The sequence below is a fragment of the Onthophagus taurus genome, chromosome 10 (assembly GCF_036711975.1).
Source record: "Onthophagus taurus isolate NC chromosome 10, IU_Otau_3.0, whole genome shotgun sequence".
NCBI lineage: Eukaryota > Metazoa > Arthropoda > Insecta > Coleoptera > Scarabaeidae > Onthophagus > Onthophagus taurus.
This window is the reverse complement of record NC_091975.1, coordinates 2,151,427-2,170,707: the sequence shown is the minus strand read 5'-3', so window position 1 is coordinate 2,170,707 and position 19,281 is coordinate 2,151,427. Positions and strand designations below refer to the sequence as shown.

At 34.5% G+C, this 19,281-nt stretch overlaps 1 protein-coding gene across 1 annotated transcript in view; it reads left to right on the top strand.

The window, feature by feature from the left end:
- The first annotated feature begins 1,103 nt into the window (after nucleotides 1–1,103).
- Nucleotides 1,104–19,281, top strand: part of LOC111428304 (hdc homolog, cell cycle regulator) — a 31,923-nt gene continuing 13,745 nt past the window's right edge. The window contains exons 1-2 of the mRNA XM_023063769.2: nucleotides 1,104–2,127; nucleotides 10,239–10,338. Coding sequence (XP_022919537.1) covers nucleotides 1,358–2,127; nucleotides 10,239–10,338 — 870 coding nt within the window. The 5' untranslated portion in view covers nucleotides 1,104–1,357. The remainder of the gene's footprint in view (nucleotides 2,128–10,238; nucleotides 10,339–19,281) is intronic.

The window sequence follows — 19,281 nt, the reverse complement described above, 5'->3', positions numbered from 1 at the left end:
CATTATCTATTATTACGAGTTTTGTGAGCGAAAATTGTTCAAGTAAACAATCAAAAAATTTTTTAAGTGTGAATTGATCTTGTTATTAGATAATATTATAAAAAAATATTGACTATAGCAATTTTAGACACTTTGAGGAAAATTCACCCCCTCACGTTCTTACACAAATTTATCTAAAGAAAATTACCCACATTATTTCTTCACCATCATCACAATCTTTCATATAGGTTGAAATATCCAACGCAATTCGTTCTTGGTTCTTACAAGGCGTATAAATGTCATTTCCTTCGTTTTAACATCACTGTGTTTATCTCTGTTATTTTGCAGAAATAGAAAAAGTAAAACTTAAAAAATTTGAATTTGGCGAAATCTTCATCATCATTCTTTTTCTTGATGCAGCACTGTTTATCAACGTTCTGTGATAACATCCTTCTTAGACAGAGACTGACTTTTTGGCATCTTAATCATAATAAATAAAATGATAATTTTAAAAATAATAAATAAATAGATGAATAGTTTTCATCTAAAGTTACTTTAGTTCTTAGTAACTTAATTATTTATATACGGATAAAATAAGCAACCAAGCACTTTTTTTATTTGTAAACAAATATTAAGTCACAGTTTCAACTTCAAAGAGGTTCGATTTGAACATGTTTATTTGTTAACAAAATTAACCTCGCACGAAAATTTAATTTTTATTCCTTAATATGTAATTTAGTGTATATTTGTAAGTAAATAAAAAATAAAGGAAAGTGTCCATGGGTCATGGTCAAAACCGACGTGGACGCCGTCGTCGGCGGCGTCGGTGTACTCTCTACGTAGAGAGTGAATCCGGCGCTTGCGCTTGGAACGTGGGGGCGCCGCGGCGCCGACGTTTGAAACCGAAAGTGAAAAGCGAAATTCGGCCGCCTCCGCCGCCGCGACGCTTCCTCTCTCCTCGCCGCCCCCAACCGAAATCGTCGGACCATCACCGAACGTGGTCGTCGCCGCCGCCGCCACCGCCGCCGCCACCCGATTTCCCCCTTAACCCCCGTTCCCGCCCGATCGTCGTCGAACGGGGCCTTTCGCTTTCGAGAGAGGGCCCCCCCACCAAACGACGACCCGACGCTCGTCGACTCGAAAACCTGGCGGCGTCAGACCGGCTCCAGTCCGCTCACGCACCCGCAGCGATATCTTCACTTTCCACTCCCCCAGATGAGAGTGCAGAGAATCGAAAGACTTTTTTTACGGTTTTTTAGAGAGTAGTTATTGAAAATACAGACTTTAAGGTAGTTTTTGAAGAAAATAAGAAGAAAAACTAACTTAGTTGAAGACGTAGAGGACGTTGAGAAGCGTCGTTTTTCGGCGCCGAAATTTCATGGACTTCTTGTTGAGCTACGGCGATCTCTTCCCAACAAGACCCGGCAAGAACGAGATGGCGCCGCGACGCCACCAGGTGACCGCCTTACTCCTAGAAGACGAGTCCTCCACGTCTCCGACCTCTGGTTTAACCCGGTGTTGCGTACCAACCGGCGAATGTCTTCGCGCCCAACAACAACAACTCCAAAGCAACAACAACAACGACCCAATGTTGATCTCTTTGGACGATCTCCGCGACACCGTCCGCGTGACCTGCAACAACGACGCCTGCAACGTCGGCCGTTACATGCACCGCGAGTGCTTCGAACAATGGGAGCAATCGGTTTTGGCGTATCTGAAGACTTGTGGTCGAGCTAGATCTTGGTCTGAGAGGCAACGTCACCAGAACCTCTGGACCAAGAAAGGTTATGATTTGGCGTTTAAAGCTTGCGGTTGTAAATGTGGTCGTGGGCATCTCAAGAAAGACTTGGATTGGACACCACCGCCGCCAACTGCCAACATCTTCGGAAGAGTTGAAGAAATCGAAACTGCTAAAAAGAAAAAACGTAGAAATCGACATTCGAGACCAACATTGGCCATCGGGGCTCATCATCCCGCTAACATCGCAGCCCCCGTGGTGCCACCTGGTGAAGGTAGAGGTCGAGCTGGAAGTTTGTCTTCGAGCACCGGGAGCTCATCTCCACCAGCAACCGGAAGCGAATCGAGCGTCTCACCAGTACATGCACATAGCAAGAAGAAAAGCAAATTTGAATTCAATGATAGAGTTAGGTGAGTCAAAATATTTTTTAAAAATAGTAAAATCAACAATAAAAACGACAACAACATTCTTATTGTCGCTTGTGGTCGTTGTATATAGTAATTTACTTGGGGATATTGTGTACCTCGACTATCTAAATCACATTACTGATCCCACTCTAGATTACGACGCCGTTCTATTTATAAAATGATAAATAGACCGGGCCCCGTTTCCTTGACCTTCTACATGTCGAGGCCTGTTTTCCCGTCCACTCCGTTCATTTAAATCTCGATTTCGACGCCCCAATAGGATAGGTCCGGAGAAAACGACGTCGACGACGTTCGCCGGCCGTCGCGACGCTTATCGATTTTTTTATACAAAAAGGGGGAAACACAACCTTCGTTGTCCAATTTCCTTATTTGTATTCTAAATAACTTTTCTTAATTCCCCTTTATTTTATATATTTTATCTTGTAAGATGTAATTATATGTGTAGGTTGGAACGTGGAGATTAATATGTGCCAGCAGGAATTTTGCGTAATAACGATGTCCGTCTGGGAATGTTGGGACCATTGTTACAGGAATGGAGTCCAAGCGTCCCGACGGATACGTTAAATTCCTTCTTGCATATAGATTCAATTAAACGGATTTAGATAATAATCGGTTACAATAATCATATAATCATTCTTATTTTATTCCAAATTGAAATGATTTTGGATACATCATAACATTATCGTAACCAACTTTAACAACAATTTCGCATGACTCATTATAATTTACATATTTTTTAGCGTACTTGCTGCTATTAACGTGATTCCAACTTGCTGTCTTACAAAGTTATGAATTTTTTAAACTCACATAGCTTATTTTTATAGTACTCAAGTATTCAATTATTTATAACTTTTTTTTGTTCATTTTTATAACAATCACGCATTTTTATTCGAAACCTACACCCTTTTTTATATAAATACTGAAAATTTCATGACTCTAAACTAGTTTTAAAGAAAGTTATGAATTTTTTAAATTCGTATAGCTCATTTTTGAGTACTTTCCATTCAATTATTTATAATATTTGTTTGTTAATTTTTATAATAATCACGCATTTTTATTCAAAATCTACACCTTTCTTTCTACAATTTCTGAAAATTTCATGATTCCAAACCAGTTTTTAAGAGTTATTAATTTTTATAACCTCACGATTTTCATTTTTTGATGATTTTTGACACTATATGACTTTTTCGTGTATACTTTAATAACAATTTCACATGATTCATTATAATTTACATACTTTTTAACATAATTCTTGCAATTGTCGTGATTCCAACTTGATTTCTTACAAAGTTATGAATTATTTAAATTCACATAGCTCATTTTTTGAGTACTTTCCATTCAATTATTTATAACTTTTTTTTTGTTAATTTTTATAAAAATCACACCTTTTTATTCGAAATCTACGCCCTTTATTATACAATTTTTGACAATTTCATGACTCCAAACCAGTTTTTAAGAAAGTTATGAATTTTAATAACCTCAAACTCCACATTTTTTGATAGTTTAGATAATAACTTTTTCGTCTTAACGTTAATAACAATTTCGCAATCGTTTTATTAGAATCCGCATACTTTTTAATATAATTCCTGTAAATACCGTGATTCTAACTTTATTAGTTTCAAAGTTAGGAATTAAATCGGTATCGATTTGCAATCAACACGAAAAAAGATCTAACAAAAAATTTCTTCGTTCATTTTCCAATCATAATACGTAGCCTGATGGGTTTATTCCGGAATAGTCCAGACTCTCCTGGGAATTAAAACGACCGGAACGATCCGGGGGGGTCTTATTTGTGTAGAGAACCCGTGTCTTTTATCAAGAACGTCTCAAATATTTACCGCCCTTGTTGATTATTATCGATTACTACTTCGTTGTTTGTGCAGCCTGTTGGATTTTACATAAAGAAAGATCTTTGTTTTTTATCCATCATAATAGTCTACTATTTTATTAATAATTTTCTTGGAATTATATTTTTTAATCATCAGCAAAAAAAATTTAACTTAAATGAATCTTTTTTTGAATTTTCTTTCCTTTTCTTAAAAGCGTTTCAAATATCACCATATGTAATTTAATACTCTTACATGCGGCTTTTATGACGTTAATTTAAGACGAAAGCGCAGTAAACAATTTCGCAGTCGTTTTATATCCCAAAAATGATACCTACTTACTTTCAAAATGAATGAAAAAAATAATGTTTTAATGAATCATGCACTTTAGTATCATTAGCAACCAACAAACTAAATATTGCGCAAAATACTACAACAACATACGGTGCTATGTCGAGAATCTAAAAATAAATTTGTTTTCGTTTCGATGCGTTGTAGCTTCAATGCAGTTTGAGCTTAAATACACGATGTTAGAGCTGGTCAGTTATGCTATTATATCATATATTGAAGCTATCTCGCTCGGTTTTAAGGCGAGAAAACAGAGCCAGAGCAACAAGCTACGACAAAACTTACTGCGTTTCTAACAACGTTTACACTCGAGACCTTGTTATTAAACTAAAGCGAACCTTCCCCACTCGTTCTATAGTTGTGACGCATTATTTTTCACGATATAAACAACGTTCAATAATAGTTTATTTGTTATGATAAGAAAATTGTTTTTTTACAAAAATAAACTTGCCATATTTTAAATAATAATTTGATCTACTTTCTTTTATTGATAAACAAATTTTCTATCTTATGTAAAATTGAATTTTTTGATCCACTTTCGAAGTTAAACTGGTACTGAAAATGTAAATAAATAATATCAACATTTGTTAAAATGAAAAATCTTATCGCAAAATTATTGACACATTGAATGCGTAAAATTGCGCGAGAGGTATTTTTCATTTAAAACCGTGTTGTTAGGTAATGTTATGAAAGGTCGACCAAAGTGGGAGAGCGTGTTTATTTTAAACGCACTCTAGTAAATACGTTTGGGTTATTTATAGAATGGCTAAATCGGTTCGTTTTTGCATAAACAAGTAGTTTTTCAATCCTGTAACAACCGAAAAAACATGGATTTATTTTTTTAATTTATTTCTTTGCGGACAAGTAAATGATTTTTGATGAGATTCCATGAAAATGAATAAAAAGTAAACGTAAGATATAATTTTGTGGGGGAAAAGTGTCGTAAAAAGAAGGGAAATAAAGTTACCCGGCGTCTGCAAAGTTTAATAAGGACCAACCTCACCTTTTGCAAGTTTCGAATACGAATAGGTGATGTATTGCCCCGGAACTTTGATCATTTTTCCTCGAAAGAGAAAATAAATTAATCCGGATTGAGATGTTTACTAAGAAAGTCGACGTTTTTCACAAACACTTCACCAATTATTCTTATTGATTAAAAACCTTTCGATTTTTTAAAATCCTTGCAAAATAGATGCTTTAATACTTGGTATTTGGCAAGAAATCAATTTTTGTGGAATGTTTTGATTTAAATCAAAAAGTGGTAAAAGTTAACCAACAAATTTTAATAATTTATATCTTAAGAATCAAAAGTGATTTTTCAAAACGGGCTATTTCCTTGGAAAGTAAATGCTTTAAGTAATAATTGGGAATAATTTCATATCAATTTGCCAAAAAAATCGATTTTAAAAAATTTTTTAAGTTATTGTCAAAAAGCGCTAAAAGTTACCATTTAATTTTAAGTTTGTATCTTAACCCTTTGTGTCCCGACGGTACTTTAAAGTACCGGTAATTTTAAACACTCATTTTAAACTGTAGTTATCTATTCGGCGCATTTAGAGCTGTCTGTACTTTCTACTATACAAGTGTATACAAGAAATAATCTGTATAAAAAGCTTTGAGCTTTAATTTAAAATAAGTTTCATTCCTTAATTTCAATAAATACGGCTTACAGGAATTTTTAAATTAGCATCTTTTTAACATTTTTAGGTTATTCGAAAATGTAAGTTTTGTTTCAAAATTTTTTTTCTCTATATTTTTCCAATCCAACCCAACAATTATTATACATCATTTTCAAGAGAAAGCTTTGAACTTTAATTTAAAATAAGTTTCATTCCTTAATTTCAATAAATACGGCTTACAGGAATTTTTAAATTAGCATCTTTTTAACATTTTTAGGTTATTCGAAAATGTAAGTTTTGCTTCAAAATTTTTTTTCTCTATATTTTTCCAATCCAACCCAACAATTATTATACATCATTTTCAAGAGAAAGCTTTGAGCTTTAATTTAAAATAAGTTTCATTCCTTAATTTCAATAAATACGGCTTACAGGAATTTTTAAATTAGCATCTTTTTAACATTTTTAGGTTATTCGAAAATGTAAGTTTTGCTTCAAAATTTTTTTTCTCTATATTTTTCCAATCCAACCCAACAATTATTATACATCATTTTAAAGAGAAAGCTTTAAGCTTTAATTTAAAATAAGTTTTATTCCTTAATTTCAATAAAAATGGCTTCTAGGAATTTTTAAATTAGCATCTTTTTTGACACTTTTAGGTTATACGAAAATGTTAGTTTTAACTCAATACTCTTTTTCTCAATATTTTTTTAATTCAACCCATCGATTGTTATACATCGATTTAAACAGAAAGCTTCAAGCTTCAATTTAAAATAAGTTTTATTTCTTAATTTCAATAAACACGGTTTCCAGGAATTTTTGAATTAGCATCTCTTGTGACGTTTAGACTATGCGAAAATAGGGGGATTGCATATTTTGCTAAAATTTTATTCCAAAGGTCTTTACTGAGTGTATTTTGATAGCGTTTTAATTCTGTCTGATTCTGTCACAAAGTTTTAAAATGTTTGACTTCTTGGGACACAAAGGGTTAAGAACCAAATGTGATTTTTCAAAATGGCCTTTTTCGTTGGAAAGTAGATGCCTTAATTAATAATTGTTGTTCATTTCATATCAATTTGCCAAAAAATCGATTTTTCGGAAATTTTTTAAGTTCATGCCACAAAGTGGTAAAGTTACTGTTTAATTTTAGGTTTGTATCGTAAGAACCACAAGTGATTTTTCAAAACGGACTTTTTCGCTGGAAAGTAAATGCTTTAATGAATGATTAATGTTAATTTCATATCAATTTGCCAAGAAATCGATTTTTCTTGAATTTTTAAAGTTAATTCGTACTATGGGAAATGCCATAACTACTAGTTTCTATCTCAAGAACCAAAATGACTTTCAAAACCGAATAAAATAACCAATAGCAAATTTGAACCCCTGAAATAACAGTTGAGAAAATAAACTGAAAATACGTAAAGGAAGTTAGAGTTAAAAACACGTTTAGATAAATACCGATAAAAACGATAAGAGGGACGTTTTTTTTTACTATGTTTACCTTTACTTTCCCTCTTTATGATAACGATCGCTATAAGAATACCATTTAAGTTAAAAACTTAAAAGAAATAGGAAGAAGAAGTATAAAGTTTCTAATCTAATAAAGCCTTTTAGTTTATTTCTCTTTGGTGTGGTTCATTATATGGACCTACACCAACCTCGTATCGCTTAGGATAAACCTCGAGTTGAAGCAACGAACGACTGCTGGGTTGGCTCGTAGTTGTTTTGAACGGGGCGTACGCCTCTACTCGGTGCAGTTTAATAATAATTCAAGGTTCCACAACGAGCGCCGCTTAAAACAGCGTTAAATGCACTTTCCCATCGGGACGAAAACATAAACGACAAAGATAGAGAAAATAAGAACAAATATTTACGTCCTGTAAATATAAATCGAATTAAATAAAAATGTGATCAATACGACACGTAATACATAAAATCTATTCATGCATTCCACTCGCGAATATTCTGCATGGAGAAATATTCGCCCGAAAACGAGTCTGCATCGTCGACGCTTCGAATATTAGATTTTTAGATTGAAATTTCGCGCGAGTCGAAGCCGATTAGTATTACAGACGGGATACATAAACAGAGACGACAACGATCATCGGCCTTGGAAAAGCCGTCGTAGACGACTTCCACAAAGCAAATTTGAATGTGGGAAACGTAGAAGTTAGAAGACAACAAAAAAACTTGTCTAAAGAATTTTAAACGAAATGATTTATTTTTCTTGTTTAAGAAATTGAGAATGTTTTAGTGGGCATCAATTTAAACAAATTGATTTGAGTTTTAGAAAATGTTACGTTCACCAGGTAAGTAAAGTTATGTATCCTTGGAAAACCGCACCAGTTTAGGTGTGGTAACATCTAAATGTATAACATATATTAATAGATCGGCAAAGTGCATTGCTCCCAAGAACCGGCTCAGCAATCGGTCGTTTGTGCACGAACTAAGGTGAGGTTTCCATTGGATTTAGACAAAATCTAAACTAAATTGTTGCTTGGTTTTATCATTTAATTTAATTTTTTTTTGCAAAAATGTTTCAAAGAAAAATATAGAATATTTAATTTTTATAAAATTCTTTGACAACTTATTTGCTTCTTAGTATCAACAGTTTATTTGTCTCAACATAAACCTGTCAATCAAAACCTCAGGTAGAGAGTTATTAATATCTTGACCTGGATCTTGCTGATTCTATCAAAAACCTTGAGATTGTTTAAAACGTCCATTAAATAAATTTCAGTTTATCCATCTCCTACTTTCTCTGTATTAGTGTTGGTTACAATTAGAGATGTGCGCGCGAGTGATTCTTTATGCCCGCCATTAATTTATATATGAATCACGTGACTCACGCGTGATTCACGTGATCAAATGTGAAATAATTGTAGAGAAATAATAGCCACACGTCTCTAAAGACGGCTAAACCCGAATGATTCTAGTTCTAGGTCTAGTGTTAATTCTAGTTTTACACTAACATTGTTACTATGTAGAACTAACACTAGTACGAGAAAGTAAGTAGGTACGCCCTAGTTTCTATGGAAATATATTTTTATATTTTTTTTTGTTATTGCAATAATAATAAATAATAATAACAGAAACAACGCAGTTGTTTTTTAAATTAAGTGGCCGGATGTGGATTATAAACAGGAAATAAGCTATCGGGACCTGAAACGAGTCGAACCTATTTTTAGGCAAATTGTTTTTTAGGTGATAAGCCATCACGACGCTAAATCTCCTGTAAAAATTCCTTGTTAATCCTGAGTAACAACAAGAAGGTTTCTTCTTCTTCGCCTTCTCAATCCTTAACCTTGACTAAAAGAAATAATCTTGAGTCGAACTCGGCGACCTTGAACAGCGCGGAGTCCTACTCCTTCTTCGGCGTATCTTTTTCTTCTTTTTCGTTCGTTCTCGGGACTCTGCTTCTCAAACAAATCTCGCGGCTCGCACACAACACACACCAAACATCTGTGCGTTTGGGTCCATTTGTAAACACTCCGCCCCAAAAATACCCAAGTTTGTTGGCGTTCGCCTTTTTATTTCTGGACTTGGTTTACGTAATTTATTTTTAACGAGTTTTTTTCCATCAAAAAAAGAAACAGAAAAATATTTCAGTAAATGTACAAAATTTTTTTTTAATTATTTTGTTGGATTTTTTTTAATAGGGGTATGAGTGGATTGAAATCAGCCCTTTTTAAGGGCTGACCTTGGCCGACCTTGAGCCCCAGTGTCTCTGGCATCCCCTCCCGCCTACGCTGCTCCACCCCCGGGCTGCGTTTCTGCCCCCAGATATTGACTGCATTGCGTACAACAGACCCAGACCTCCATTCATTGATTTTGGCAGCGCGCCCTTGAAATTTCGCTGCCGGGGGTTCACGGCTTTTTTTTCGCGTGCATTCCTCCTCTACCTATTGATTTTTCACGATCCACCCTCCCGGACGACTTCCTTCCCGAAGCTTAATTCAATTTTTGCAAGCGAAACCCGATCTAAAAATCACTCTTACTTTTTAAAAAAATTTTAATTTGAAATGTTTATTTTATAACATCATGTAAACGTGTAGTTATTTTACGCACAATCTTGTTATTAAAATTGGTACCGCTCGGAGCGAAAACCTAATTGATAAATTAGCTTCGGCAATTGCCGAGTATTACCAAGAGGTCTAAGAACGTATAATTACAACTGGTTTCAGCACGTAATTCGCCCGCCTCAAGCTAAATCGATCGTTCTCGAAAGATATCGGAACGTGGGCGTTATATCTATTCGCTATTCATTGTTACTAACCATTTCCTGTTGTGGTTTTTGTTGCAGGAATGTCGCAGGCGGTGCCAATGGCATCTTCACCAGGCGGCTCGACTTTTCATCCTTCAACGCATTGCCAAAGAACAAACTTAATTCCTATCAGATTAAGGTAAGAAAAAATTATATTAATACTCGAAGGAAAAACAATTTTAATCGGAGATAACGATGACTGAATGGGCTCTTTTCTTTAAAAGATGGTCTCTGGACTTTCTCAAAGTCTTTTTCTAAACCTTTTTCTTGATCAAGTCCAGACGGTTAAGAAAGATTTTCTGAAGTGCAATTCAACGAATCCTGCGGAGATCGTAAACGGACAAAAAGGGGGGGCGTCTGCAGCCACACCTCGACGGCCCCAACGCCTTAAGAGGTGTTGTTGTCGAGAGTCCCCTCTTCGTTTCTCTCTGCTTGGTTAACCGAAGAAGAAGTGCGCCCGATGGACTCGGGACCGGTTTGTTCTTGCTAGGTCAGGGCCGTGTTAATCCTGTGAGTTTCGCAAGAACAGATCTGCCACATAGAAATAACCCACATTGTTTTTTTTTTGTAAATATAAAGAAATTTTTAACTTTAGTAATAAGCGATATTTTTTTATGTAAATTTTCTATCGCTGGATGTTATTAAATGGGAAAAGTGGCAATAGAGGCAAAGTGAACCAGCACCTCGTGGACTGTTGTAGCAAAACCCAGACGGCCATAATCGTAAAGGACTGTGTGCGCACAGGTTGCTATAATATCCTGGGGGAAACGGGAGGAATAAACGGTCCAAACTGCATTGCAGTTCTAAAATATCGCCACCAACGGCAACTGAATACTGAACATCTTTGTTATTACACTTTATTAAAACCCATTTTCTCTTTTACAAGTTTTAATGATTCAATTAAAACTTAATCAATTGTATTAGGAGTAACTCAAACGGTTCCCATATATTTTTTCATTAAAAAAAATTGTATCAACCTCGTTAGGGCAACTCTCTCATCCGAAACCGATCGCGTCGCTTCTTATATGGTCTCAATGGCGTATTTACGACCGTATCGACGTGACTTTAAGAGCAAATCCCCATCGTTTCACCAAACCGGGAACGAAACCGAGTGAAAAATTCAGAGACCGCTTTCATCAATTTGACGAACAATTAGGCGAAGAGAATCCCTCCCCTTGAAATAAATACTTGATAAGATTTGCAGAAACCGAAACAAAGGGAATCGCTAACGGGAAGGTTTTAATATTAATTTTCGCTCTTTTTGTGTCCACCAGGATGACGAGGATAATAGGCTATTAAGAGGTTTTTTTTTGGAACAAAGGGTTTTTAATTTTGAAAATGTTGAACCAATTTTTCTTGAATTATTTAAAACTTGATGTTGTAGGCTTAAATACATTGTTTTCCGATTATAACAACAATGGGCGTAAGAACCGGTGTGTCAAGACGAAAATATCCCACCTCCATATCTCCTTCTTCTTCACCTCATATTCCCTTCTTCGCTTTTCCCCACCAAACAATATTCAAGCTCGATTTATTTATATTCGGCTTTATTGTTTCCTGCAGAAGAAGTGGGCGGAGTGCTCGAGCATGTGCAGGTTTATTAATAATCTCGAATTCTTTTTCTTAAAAAAAAAATAAATATAAATAATTTCTTGTGGGTTTCAATCACCAATCTCATTGGTTGAGTGTTGACCTGAATTGCAAATCACTTTGTAAAGCAAACAATTTTTGTTACGCGACCACTTCCTGTGCCACACTTTCGTGCTTCTCCTCCTCCAAAGAGTTCTCGGAGTAAGTGGCGAATTAACCTTGCTCTGAACTTGCGGGGAAGATAAATCTTCGTTAGTGGACGAGGATGGTGACATCACCGTCGTTAATCTAAATTAAACCAGCCGAAATAAAAAAGTTTTAATCAATATTTTGATTCAAATATTTTAATTTCTGGAATTAGTTTACAAGAAAGTCCATTAACACTGCAACTGCAAGTAAACGCTAACATCTATTTCGAGAAAATTGTTTATCGTTTCATCCGAAAGTTTATTTTCTTCCATCTAAGAATAAGTTAAAATTTCCTCACAAAATTGATTTTTTTCTAAGTCATTAATGAGTGAAAATGTCGTATCAGAAACGTCTTAGGAACGATTTTACAGTTAAGTTTAGAGGAGTTTAACTCGTTGTGCCCGATCGGGCAAATGCATCCACGAGAGACCGGTTCGGAGGCCGCTGCTTTCCTTTTTGCGTTTAACCGGCGTCGTCCGCCGCCTCTGCAATTCTCTCAATGGAGGAGAGAGAAAAGGAAAGAAACCCATCGAAGAAGTCGTCGCAAAGCTGCTCCTCTAACTGCACTTTCGACGACGTTTTTCACATCGCGACCAAGCCTCGAATTTCAGGAGAAACTATCGTCTACTTAGTCTAGTCTACAACATTTTCTACCCGCATTTCGTATCGTTCCTGACCTTCAACCGCCACAACACAATATATTTTTTGTTGTATGTAGCACTCCTAACCCATATCCACACAAAGAAACGGAATAATAAAACTTACTTTTGTATGAGGGTGTGGGTAGACTAAACTAAAAAGCATGTGGTAATTTTTTGCAGGTGGATGGAATTTTTATTTGACCTCCACATATTTATGTCTACCTAAATAAAATTTATGTTATACAATGTCTTTTTTTGTCATATTTAATGATATTATCAAATGTCCTTCAAATGACCTCGAAGTTATTATTGTTTTTAACCTTGTTATTTTCTTAACAAGCTTAAAATGGACATACGTAATGGAGATTTTAACTCATTTCTCTTTATTTCTTCTACTAATTCTTATTTGCAAGGTGAGCTGCAAATTGGCTTCTTTGTTCAGTTTGAAGTTTTACCAATTTAATGTGCTGTAGATACATTGTTCTGTTTCTCATCTGTTCTGTTTCGATAAATCCATAAATTATAATCTCATAGAAAGAAATCTATGTCCTTCAAATTGGATGATCTTTCGCTCAAATAATATTTTAATACGTAGTTTAAAATGTCGGTCGAGTTAATCTTTCTAATTTACTTGGAAAATAATAAACCTAGGTCATTGGCATCCAACACCTCTCTATCTATCAACCAGTAGCAAGGATTGTTTGTTAACTGACCTGCCTCAAAAAAACGGTAACGTTATCTTTGTTCGCCGCTTGTCGCTCGTTGTTAGAACGATACGATCGAGTTGGAATAGAAAATTACTATTTCTAGTCTTTTGTTGTTCTCGAAAATCGATCATTATTTTCATTTCAGCTCTGCTATGTACGAATAAAAGAGGGGGAGTTGCATAGCAGCTGCAGGATTGTTGGAGGGTTGCTGTTGCTATGGGGCGGTTTAACGAGGGGTTGGTCCTACCCCACACTACAAAATGTTGGAAACCAACCCCCATAATCATATTCAAAGATACAATTGATTCACTCCATTTATTAACAACTTGATAAATAAAAAATGTTTTTTTTTTAATGCCGACTTTAAAAATTGTGTCACTGGTGCTATATGATTTTGTCCTTTCCCTATATTTTTTTTTCTTCCTCATTTTCTTTGGAGCTGCAACCGCTTTTAGTTTCCCCGGGAATCAAAGAGGGGGAACTGCAATGTGGAGCAATGTGTCTCCCTTAGGATGGGATGAAAAAAAAATCAATAGGGGTGTTCCTCATCCACCTCCCCACCTTCATTCTCTCTTTCATCCTCTAAGGACTACTAGTAGAAGAGTTTGTGTCATACTCATAAAAGTCCTTTCCCTTCTACTTTTGGGTTATACTCTTTTTCGTTATAGGTCTTGTTAGTTTCGCGTTAAGTAAGGTTAGGTAAGCGGTCAATGACTGTATATACTTGCCGTAAAGACCGACGTGGCACGCACACAAACGCCCCGGCAACGTATCATACGTGTGTGTGCCAACTAGGCGCACACGCGAACGCTGGCCGTTGTATATTTATAGGCTTGCAGTTGATTAGGCAATAGTACGCGAAATTAAAATACTCCAGGCATTTGTGATACCACAGCACCGTAGTCGTCGTCGTCGTTGCCGGTTAGGTTCGATGCCCCCTTAGGACACTCAACGTCTATGGTTAAAAAAGATATGGAATCTTTTTACAGGTGAAACTAAAAAAAATATATATAACATTTTTTTATTAAACATATTAACACTTATTCAAGAAATGGTCGAATAAATTGTGTTGAATTTGTTTAGAAATTGACTCGTTAACGATAAAAATGTTTCCTTTTTGGTATTAAATTCCCCGATAAGTACTTTAGTCATCCTCGTTTTTAGCCATCTGTTTGCAAGGAAACTCGGCCACTTATTCCGTATACGTTCGTGTTTCTTTAAAACCCATCTGTCCCCGTGCGATAAGAAAGAGTTGTTAAGTAATAAGAGACCCGCAATAGTCCTCATCCACTAATGCAAACAGGTAACATCTGCTCCTTACTTTCTTTATTGTGTACTTTAACACCAAAGTACTGAATCATTTTTTAAAAATTTCTTAGCGCAAAATATTCGGGAAGAAGATAAAGAGAAACAGTTTATATGCTAATATTAATGTTCTTAGAACATTCTAGAATATTCGAGTCGTTTCAAAAGCTTTCAGACGGCGGTTTTCACGAAATTATTCGTTGTTATTTTGACACCCTCCATTTCTCGCAATATTTTCTCCTAGCTCCTCGTAAATTACACGATTACGACATCGTAAAATGACTGTAAAAAAATTCCTTAGTTATGGCTTCTCCGATTGCGTATTAAATCGTTTTTTAATAAACCAATAAAAATTAAAAAAAAAATTAATTATTGTTTTTACTATTTTTGATGGAGTTAAATTCGAGTAACAAAGTTTTAATATCACGGCGTAATTAGCTAACGATAAAACCTGGGTTCATTTACTCGTTTATACTTGAGCAAATACCTCCCGTTTAAACCCGCCTACAAAAAAGGAAATCTTAAAGGAGTCATTTTCTTTCAGTAAATAAGGACTTCGGTGATAAAACGTTTTGAGATGAAAATGAAATAAAAAGAGAAATTAACTAGTTAATGATTTTTAAATGTTATTTAGTATCTCAAAAATTTAAAGCCTTTAATTTTCCAGAATAGTTAATGATTTTCAAACTCCTTTTTAATTATTTAATTCGCGTTCACGCTGGAATGGACGAGAACTGAGCTTATTGAGCAATGTTCGCCTCGGTGTAAAGAGTCGGTTGGGACTTGAGTGCTGTATAAGATGCCTACGCACTCACTACTCCATATTCAAGTAAAGAAATTCCTAAGAAAACTTATATTTCAGTGATTTATAATTTTTTTATTGCATTTTCGGGATTATTTTTTAGGAAGAAATGACCGGTTATTATATCTATTAAGGTAAAACTTCGTGATTTTGATATATAATTTTAGCGGAAGTCGCTTTTCATATGAATCATTAGATATGAATCATTTGGTGCACAGCTTAATCACAATTTATGTTTGACGGTTTCGATTGTAACGTCTCGGTCGTAAATGACCTTGATTACTATATATTACGCTTCTCAAATATAAAAAAACTACATAATTTTGGTATATAATCGTAGCCGAGGTTGTTTGCGGCCGAAGCAGTATTTTTAAAAAATCCATTCACTTAATAGAAGTAAATCGTACTCCTAAATGAGCCAACTTACCTTATTTGGAAGATTTTGGTAGGGAACTTAATATATCCTTACCATATCCAAAGGAACGGTGCTTTTCTCCCAAGGGATTTTTCTATTTCCGCAAATTTTTCTATGAATGCCGTCAGAATCCTCAGAACCAAATGATCTTCAATTTCAATTTTCATTGAATATGTGTAAATGGCTGTAAGAAATTAAATGAGCTTAGTTTAATATGATAATTAATATGTGATCGCATTATAAATTGAAAATAAAATTTTTTAAGCACTCTCCTTGATTCTAAAAATAGTTCCGCGTTCGCAATACGCTTTTTCTTATCAAGAATATTTAAAGTTTTTAGTTGACGGGGTAAAAAGTTTGGTTATGTTTATCTGTCAATGCAATTTAATATATTATTAATACGGTTGATTATCGCTAGATGGTGTTGGTTTGGATTGATTTGGGTGAAAAAAAATCGAAGAAATTAAAAATTTCTTTCCAAATAAAGATTAATTTTCTTTTTTAACACTTTAAGTAAACAATTACAACGTATTTTAATAGATTTTTCTTTTCAATTAATTCTGTTTTGTGATGAGCGTCAAACGCTGGTTGTCAGAAACATAATTTAGTACGGGTAATTACCGATAGATGTAGTAACTTAAAAATATATCATTTAAAAAAGGGGGAAATTTGTAATTTTTTTTTAATATAAGCATTTTAGCTTTAAATAAAAGTAAAAAATTTGTTCAAGTAATTGTAAAAATTTAAATTTATTCTGGAGAAATTAATTTATTAACTGCACTTAAAAGCTTCGTGTACAGGGTAATTACGTTATTTTATGTTTCCGACGTTAAAGTGATATACTGCACTTTCCCGGACTGAATACTAAAACCGTCTGGATTATGGTCGGATATTAGCAGCAGCAGAGACAACACCGAAAGCCCTACGGTAGTCCCCAAGGCCAATATGCGCTTGTATTTACGTTGAGATAAGAGAGAAAGGGTGGTTGTGGCAACTCTGACATTGCTGTTTTATCATAATTGGTAACATTGAGTTATCCTCAAACTACGTCCCTTAGCACTAACACAAAGTTTTTCTTTTTAACTAACTAATTTGATCATAAAAAGAAACTTTTTAAAGTTTCTTTTTCCCTCGATCAAATATGAAATGTCAACGACAGATTATATCATTTGATTTCCTATTTCCTTTTAATGTCAGATCACAAAAAAAGTATAAAAAGAAATCTTAACTTTTTTTCGGATGTAAAAAGAAAAGATGATTACTATAAAATACGAAATGTAGGAAAAACGTTGGTCCACTTTTAGTAACACGATCGAGAAATTAATTTTGCATACTTAAATACATTCTAATATGAGAGCAAATAGATTCCTGAAACGGACTCAGAAGGTTTATTAACGAGACGCTCAGGTGTGGGTTTAATAAATTATCTTTGTGGCCTTTTAAGAGCTAGGTCAGCGAATGTATCGATAATATTTACTGTTAAATAATAACTCTTCTCGGCTTATTTAATCTATTTGAAATTTCCACGTTAAACGAACTATTTATCTTATAATAAGTTGAAAAAAATCCTCTTAACATAAATTCTTTTAAGTACTCTCGTAATTAACGGGGGTGGTTTGCGTGAAGAAGATGAGAGAGAACTCAAGAAACGTGACGAAACGTTTTTATGTTTGAATTTTGAGTTATACGATGAGAGATTCTTGGTTCTTTCGATGCAAATTTCCCGGCGACGCGCCCGGATTCGGTTGTAAAATATACATTTTCGGGGAATCAGAGCGTAAACGAGTCTCGTCTGGGTCCATAATGTATTATATCCCTTTACCGCAGCCGCGGGGGGGTTGAAATTTCGTTCTTCCGTCCCACGGTTCGCTCAACTTTAATATTCAACCTTAAAATTAAAATTATTATTATTATTAAATTGTTTATGATTAATAAATTGTCTTTAATAAATCTAATTAACACTTCAATCTTAAGGGCGAAGTTCTTAGAGTTCTAAAAGTTCTAACAGCAAAGTTCTGTAGAAGTCACAAAAGAATTTTTTTGATATCGATAATTAAACGTATAATTGAATTGTTTCTATAAAAGAAAAAAGTTGTAAAACTAAAAAAAACTTGTTTCCGATTCGATTAGAGGTAAAACGTGAATCCGGTCGACGCCGATTGCTGTTGACGATAACGGAACGCGCGTTGAAAGTTCAAAGAACTTTAACTATTCAAAAGTGCACCAACAACACTGGACAAAAATTTATACAACGACTATTTGCGTACAGAGCCTTATCGCATTTGCGTTGTGGTATTTGAAAAATTGCAACAAAACAAGTAGAAAAAATGGAAAGATAACACATCGCTCGTGTAAATACAACACTTAAAAAAAAACTTTTAAAAGGGCGCGGTTAATTTTTGCTGCGGCGGCGAAAAATAACTTAAAAAACATTTATGCTAATTTTCGATTGGGTTAAAATTAATTCGGCCGTTTTAAATTTCGTAAAAAATGTTTAAAATTCGAATAATGTCCATTTAAATCGTCGAGAAAACCTTCGTTAAGAAGGTTGTGCAATGAGGAAACGGGTAATTTACAGTCCAAATTTACAAACTCCGTTCGGTGACCTTTAACATTTAAAACGAACTCGAGATTTTCTAAAGTCCAGCTTTCAAATTGTTAAATAAAAAGAATCTTTAAGCACAATCAAAAACACAGATTATAGAGAGCTGGTTTAACAGCTTGCAAATCTTAAATACTTCTGCCAAAAGTACTATTATTATTCAGGTTGCTGTAAGCTTGGGTACAAACAGAGTATAATGAAATTGGCTCAATTTATTTATTCTACATTCAGCAATGTCTATTCTAGTATACTGTAAAGCAGTATCTAGTCTTCTGCAAGTGGCATCTAACTGTATGTAATCCTCTGCAAGCAATATCAAGCATCCAGTAATAGTTTAGCAGTATCTAGACTTTTGCAAGTAATATCTAGCAGTATCTAGACTTTTGCAAGTAATCTCTGATAGTATAAAGTCCTCGGTAAACAATATCAAGCATCCAGTAACAATTTTTACTCTTCTGCAAGCAGTATCTAGTCGTCTGCAAATAGTATCTAGTAACCAGTAATAGTATATAGTATTCTGCAAGCAGTAACTATCATCCAGAAACAGTATTTAGTCTTCTGCAAACAGTATTTAGCCCACTATAAGTATTAACTCCTTCCTACCGCGTTTTTCTTAATAAAATGTCTCCTCAAAGTTGTCTAAAGCAGACCCAAATTAGTTGTTTACTATAAAATCCAGTAAGTAGTATTGATTTTTGTAACCATCATGTTTTCGTGTCTAAAAAAAAGGAAACAAGATTTCTTAAAAAAAATGTAGTATAAAAAATCTTTTTCGGTCGTATTTTATTAATTTTCCACATGAGTCAACTTGTACGAGGGTTGTTGGAAAAT